Source organism: Solanum dulcamara, chromosome 6 (genome assembly GCF_947179165.1).
Source record: "Solanum dulcamara chromosome 6, daSolDulc1.2, whole genome shotgun sequence".
In the NCBI taxonomy this organism is placed as follows: domain Eukaryota; kingdom Viridiplantae; phylum Streptophyta; class Magnoliopsida; order Solanales; family Solanaceae; genus Solanum; species Solanum dulcamara.
This window is the reverse complement of record NC_077242.1, coordinates 77,169,083-77,176,311: the sequence shown is the minus strand read 5'-3', so window position 1 is coordinate 77,176,311 and position 7,229 is coordinate 77,169,083. Positions and strand designations below refer to the sequence as shown.

General features: G+C 31.2%; 1 protein-coding gene across 1 annotated transcript; it reads right to left on the bottom strand.

The window, feature by feature from the left end:
* Positions 1-4,347: 4,347 nt before the first annotated feature.
* LOC129893149 (ribonuclease S-6-like) lies at positions 4,348-5,438 on the bottom strand. The gene is made up of 2 exons (XM_055968645.1): positions 5,130-5,438; positions 4,348-4,863 (listed from the first exon to the last, which is right to left on the bottom strand). The coding sequence occupies exons 1-2, from the start codon at positions 5,397-5,399 to the stop codon at positions 4,363-4,365; spliced, it is 771 nt and encodes a 256-aa protein (XP_055824620.1). The 5' UTR covers positions 5,400-5,438; the 3' UTR covers positions 4,348-4,362.
* Between the last annotated feature and the right edge of the window lie 1,791 nt (positions 5,439-7,229).

Sequence of the window (7,229 nt, the reverse complement as noted above, 5' to 3'; positions counted from 1 at the left end):
AAAGATATAGTTATATAAAAATATGTATATTATACTAAAATTTATAAAAAGATAAAAATAGTTATCAATTAGTCCAAGGTACCCATTAAAAATTTACGGGGTAAGTCTTTTATAAAATAAAAAGCCCTAGTATTCAAAACGACCTAAAGGGTCATTACATATATGTTGGGTTTGACTCACCCTCCATAATTTGCTACCTTTAATCGTTGACATGAGACTTATTTACTGTTCGATTTGCAGATTGTTGGTTTGATGAAACAACTTTTCCGCAATTAGGGAGAGAAAAAAAGGAACCCAAAAGACAAATTGCGTGAAAAATTTCATCACTATCTCATTTTGATCCATGTACCCGCACATGTGTCACAGTTTGATACCGCGTTGGTAGACAAACTCAGCCTGTTTTGGCCCTCTCTCACTAAAAAATATCCCAAAGACATGTGGAAGGAAGGTTGGAATACATATGGAACATGCATAATACAAAAGTTCAAAACTCCAACACAATATTTCATTAGGGCTTCAAGATTGGCTTATGAAATTGGAGATTTAGTACAATGTCATTTAATAAACTCAAATGGAATTGTCCCTTGTGACTCTGCTACATACAACAATGTTGAAATCTTGAACTCATTCAAACAAGTTGCAAGCAATAAGGATGTGTCTTTCACTTGCAAAGACATTAATACAACTCATGCTTATTTGAATCAAGTTACATTTTGCTACACAAATGATGCAAAGAATTTTGTGAATTGTCCAACTTCTGTCACTAACAAACGTTGTTGTGTTCAAAACATTATTGTTCCTCGTCCTTCACCTCCTGCTCCAGCTTCACAGGTACGTGCGACATTTAATGATAATAGATTTTCCTTCACAAAAATATTTAGCGACAATTATATTGAGTTAATGTTATTACATCCAGAGTCGTTAAAGTCTTTATTGGCATTTATATAGAATGTTGGTTATAAATACTCATGTTTATATATTATTGCCGCTAAATTCGTTATTTTTATAGTGAGAGTTTAAGTAATTATACATATTGACGATAATGTAAAAAAATATTAAAATTTGATTGGCCTTCCTTCAAGAAATTCAATAGCTAATTTGCGTTGTGGAGGGTCAAAATTGGGTGTCAACATATATGTATCAGAACGTGACACATGATCCAATATATGTATCGAAACGTGACACTCAATCCAATATATATATCAGAACGTAAATTAATTCATGAATTTTAGTCCAATGAGTTAGTTGGTATGTTAGGTTATTATTATTCTTTTCCCGAAATAAGACAAAACTTTGATCCAACACATTTACTATATTAAAAGCAAAAAGATTAATTATGTAAACAAACATGAACTACGCTGCAAATCAATGTCAAATAAGAGAGTAGAATAAACGTTTTATTCAATATAGTACTGCATATATAACTATGCATTAATTTCACACGTCATGTGTTACAACATATTCCATACTCTCTTTTTAATAACAACAATAATAATAATTCAAAAGTGAGAATTAATCTCAGCCATTGAATATTTTATTCAACTCATGATTATCAAATGGGGGATATATTCATATATTTCCCATTGGTTTCTTCCATTTATCCATCAGCGGCAGATACGGCCTACAAAGAATTATATAATTAAACATTAATATAAAGTTAAATCGGTAAGTATTTATTTGTATTCAATTGTTAAATCAAATCAAATAATTTAACCATGGTACATAGTCTTTAAACTGAGATCCAATATGTATTACTTAATCATAGTTAATTAATACAAGTGTACGTGTGTGAATAAGTAGTTAAGTACTCCTTTTCTCGTGATTTATATCATATTTTATATTTTTTTAAATTCAAACTATATAAATTTTGATCAATATTTTAAAATATAGTTTTAATCTGTAATGACCCGTTTGGTCATTTTGAGAATGAGTAATCTCTCTTCCATAAAATATTCTCTCCAAAAAAAATAATAAAAAAAAAAAATAATAATAATAATAATAATAAAATAAAATAAAAAATATAAATTTGGACTATTCAATAACTAGGTTAATTAGTTAAGGGGTAACTTTAGATAACTAATTTAATTGATGGACTAAAGTGTTAGTTTAGTTAATATCTTATACCACTTTATTTATTAAAATAAATAGTAGGGTTTTTCACTTTTAATACATAATTAGTTAGAAAATAAAAGAAAAGGGAATATACAAAACTTACCTGCGACGCCAAGGAGGAGCATCCGAAACTGCTTCAGGTAAGGGTTAAACTTCAATCTTGTTCTGCGTATTATTTGCTATGATATGTAATGTGTATATTAGTATAATTCTTGGTTAAATTTTTTGTTGGTTGAAAGGAATTGTAATTTGGAAATAAGGACGGCTGAAGTGCAAAGAAAATATGACCCAATGCTTGTTAGTATTAGGGGTATATGGTGAAGTAGTCTTAGTAAAAGAAAAAAAAATATACATAAATATTAATTAAGGTAGTGCCACTGTTGGGCAGAACCAATAGTGGTTTCTGCCACTGGTTTCGACCAGTGGCTTTAACTTTAGTTATTTTTCTTTCGTTATCAATGAAAAAAAATAAAATTAAGTTTCATATATTGAGATAGATAATTAAATATTAGGTGTGTTGGATTATATGAACATCATTAGATTTATGTCATCTGGAGGAATTGAGACCAAATCCCAGACTTGATATTTAAGATTTGATTATAGAATTAGGTAAGTTTTTGGGTCTAAGCTAAACTTATAGTGATATGAATATTTTTAATTACGAAATCTTATGGTGATTATTCATTTAATTAGATTACATTGATTTGGAAATCCAGCGAAAGGGGAAGGCTCAAGTACCGGAGTAATTGCTTGATTTTTTTTTTTGAGGCAAGTGAATTTCTAAACCTCAGTTTAAGCTTATAGATGCTTGTATTTCCGTGTCATATATACTAGGGAGTAATGAAAATTGGACTGGGTTATTGACTGTATGATTGACCTTAAAAAAAAAAATGGAGATGAGGGTATAAACTGGTGATCTAATAACATGTATTGGTGGAATTGATATGTTGTGATTTTTGGACATGTGAAATGACTATGTTGATGTGAGATATGAAAAATTATTATGGTTGTCATGTTATTATCGTGAATTATATGAACATGAATTGATTGCACTGGTTCTGACATATTGTGTTGATACTGGAAATGATATGAAACAAAAGGGGTCGGGCCACACGCTCCGTGGCTGGTAATATGAACAAAGGGGTCGGGCCACACGCTCCGTGGCAGGTATCATGAAATAAAGGGGTCGGGCCACACGCTCCGTGGCAAGATATATATATATTGAGGGGACGGGCCACACGCTCCATGGCAAGATATATATATATTGAGGGGACGGGCCACACGCTCCGTGGCAGGTTACATGGACAGAAATGTCCCCCATGGGTTCCGGACTGTGATTCAGCGGATGTGTACCGATAGGACAGACATGCATCATTTCATTGCATTGCATTGCACCTTTCTGATTATTTGTGAATTTGTGTTTACCTCTACATTGCTATGTATATGTTGACTTGACTTGATATGATTCACTGATGAGATTATTGATGAGCATTCGTGGACTATATTGTTGCTGTTATTGTACAAGTGTAGAGTTGGGCTGGTTTCATGCAGGTTGTAGTTAAGGAGGTTCGGTTGGAAGGAAAGGAGTACTTGTATCTATTAAGCTTTGCTTAGTTTTAGTTATCCACTTGCTGAGTACCGTGTTGTTTGGTACTCACCCCTTGCTTCCACACTTGTGTAGGTTGTGAGCACAGGCCCGCTTGATCTCCTACAGTTTACTACCGCTTCTGAGGATATTATCATTCCGAGTGTCGAGGTAGCTGTTACATCTATCTAGCGGATACCTCTTGCTCGTTTCTTATGTTTTAGTCCTATTCTAGAGACAAAGACATTGTGACTATATTTCTTTTCGTACTTCGATAATAAATTAGTGGCTTGTACACGTGACAACCAATCTTGGGGGATGTTGAGTTTCTTTTACGTGTTTTCGCTTAAGTTAAATTTTGATTCTTTTCTTTTTCTTCCGCATCTACTTTCGTTGGATATTAGGCTGACTTATCTCGGTGGGTTGAGATGAGTGCCATCACACCCTGATTCGGGTCGTGACATAATCATATACATTAACATGAGATATAAAAATTATAACTTATAGTGGTATTAATTTTTCTTATAAAAAAAGTACTTTTCATAAAAAAAAATTAATATTTAAATTTTAGTTTTAAAATATTGAATCAATCTAATATTTCAATTTAACTTCAAACAACAAACATACCAAATTTAAATAACTTTTTACTAGGTTAATGAAAATCGTTACCGTATTTGATCATTTGGAAGAGGGAGCATAATTTCATCAGGGCAACTTGCTGGATCAGCTTCTAATGGACATGAAATGTATTCAGTGCCCTCTAGATTAGTGCACAAGGTAACCTCACTCAATATGTAACCATGATTTGTTGGAACACAAGAGAGATAAATATTACGCGATGGTGATCCAGAAGAAGGACGAGGGGGAGAACGTTGACGAATTAGAGAAGGAAATTCATCAAAGACACTTTGGATAGCCTTAACAATATCTTCTTTTCGATAAGCCCTATGATCACTTGGAAAAATCCCTCTTTTTATCAAGTAATTGAACAAGTTGCCATGTTCAGGCAAGTGATTGATATGTATTGCTTTGTGGAAGTACTCTTCAGGTGTTGTTCCTGCACACGATCCATGGGCTCGCCACTGGCGCTTCCAGAACTCCGTCTCATTAAAATCTTCTCTAAGCGATGGCCAGAATGTTACGAGTTCATCTCTGGTTGATTCAAACTACAATGTCATAAAAAAAAGTAATATTTACACAATCAGATCTCATTACGCACATGCATGTAATGTAAATATCTTTATGATAACTAACCTACTATAACAGATTGAAATTGCATTATTATAAGGTAAATAACATGCATGACTTTAATAAAAGTGTAGTGTTAAGGATGTCTATAAAAAGTAGTATCATCCCTTATTGTTTTGTACTGTCTGTTTGTCAGTGCAGAAAACTTAAAACTCTCAAAAAGTAAACAGTAATTAATATATACCAGCGCATTCCAATTTGGCTCTGTGTTCGAGCAATATTTAATGCTAAATCCTTCTTCATCTGCTGGCATAAGGCCATGCAGTGTGAATTGATGATAAGGAATTGGTACTTTGCACCAACCTTCTTTTTCGTGATTCAATTGAATACAGAAAGTAGGTGGCCATTCAAGCACATACTTCAAGAGTGCTGGATTTTGAGACTCAACAGAAAATGTTATTTCAAGTAGCAAAATGAGAACAAGAAAAAAGAAGGGAAGTTCCATCTTCTTCATGTTGGGTTGAGTTGAGTTGATTGTAGAAAATGGAGTGAGATCTCAACAACATTATATAGAGAGTGATGTGAATAGTTTTTAGGTTATCAACACTCTCTCTTCCGTCTCAAATTATGTGATATTTTTCATTTTTTTTGAAAGTTAGTTTGACTAATCTTTGAAGTTAATTAATAACATTAATTGGATTTGATCAACTCAATATTTTAAAAATAGAATTTAGATATTTAAAAACTATACGCAAATTACTATAAGTTGCAATTTGATATTGTTTGACTTTATACAATGTTTAATAAAGAAAAAAAAATTCAGAAATTTGTGATTTTAAATATGATATAACATTTATATAGCTATAAAACTTTTGAAATTTGTGATTTTAAATATGTCACAATATTTGTTCGCTTATAAAAAACTTTTCATTAAGGAAATAATATCATTGTCCAATCCCATGATACGTATTATTCGTTTTGATCAAATAGAAGGTCAATAGGGGTAGAATCATGTTGTCTTGCCTTGCCAGAGTTTAGACTTGTTAGTGTCAATTGTAGTATTAGTTGTACCCTTATAGTTCTTTCCATATGTTATTTATTGTGTTTCGATAGTTACAATATTTTGTTTTTGTTGTTGTTATTGTTTCTTTCTTATAGACTTTACACTACTTTTCTTATTAATTGTTATGTTTTCCCCATTATTTTCTTTTTTTTCTTTACTTGGGTTTGATGCACTCGAGTCAAAGGTCTTTTAAAAACAGTCTCTCTACGTGTTTCTATGAGGTAGTGGTAAGGTCTGTATACATTATAACCCACCCAATGGAATTTCACAGGATATGTTGTTGTTGTTGATGATTATATGTCATCACAATTTTTCAAATATACATAATTTTACAATGATAAATGATCCCATAAATCTATAATAATACATACGCACCCTGTTAGTTTTCTATAATAAATCTATAATTTTACAAGTCACAAAATTAGAAACTAAAATTCGACCTTTTAGACAAATTTGGATTTGACAGAAAAACTTCAATGAAGTTAAAGTTTCACTCAAAATATCATAAACAGACGGATTGACTCAGCCTAGATAAATTAGCACATGAGAGTTTTGAAATTTGACGAATCATGTCGAATTGGATATTTACAAGATGGTTACACTGCAAATAAAAATGATAATATTTAAAATAAAAATACTAACATAAATATTTACAAGATAACCTTATATGGTGTTTTTACTTGTATAAAAGCTATAATAAATGATCCAAGGGGCCTAAAATTATCAAAAAATTACTTTCTTTAAATGATAAAATAATCATGTCAATCATTATTAATTAATAAATGTGTCAAGTTAAAATATGATAAATAAAACTGATGGAAGAGAGTACGGTAAATAATCCAAATGGTCCTAAAATTTGTGGTCACAAACGTACATCCACTAATAGCTAATCAATAGACACGTTTTTTCCATTCAAGCCAAGACCAAAAAAAAAAAAGACAGTAAACTAAACTAAAAATAAGTAAATTAAGAAAGTTTAGAAAGTTAGGATTCTTGAATTAAAAAATGATTATAAGATGTGGAATTTTTCTTGAGTTGTTTAATGGTTTTAAAGACTTTAATTAATAACTCGACTAAGCTTAAGTATTGATTGAATTATAAGTAAACAGATAAAAGCTTAAGAACAAAAATAGAGGATTTCGAGAAAAGATTTGTTTTGATTTTCTTATCATATCTCAATATTTCTTTGTCTTAAGAACAAGAATAGAGGATTTCCAGATAACATTTGCTCTGATTTTCTTATCATATCTGAATATCTCTTTGTCTTAAGAACATAAATAG

Coding starts and splice junctions, on each gene's coding strand:
- LOC129893149 (XM_055968645.1), bottom strand. CDS start 5,399: ATGAAGAAGATGGAACTTCCCTTCTTTTTTCTTGTTCTCATTTTGCTA. Junction 4,864..5,129: donor AGCCAAATTGGAATGCGCTG/GTATATATTAAT, acceptor ATGACATTGTAG/TTTGAATCAACCAGAGATGA.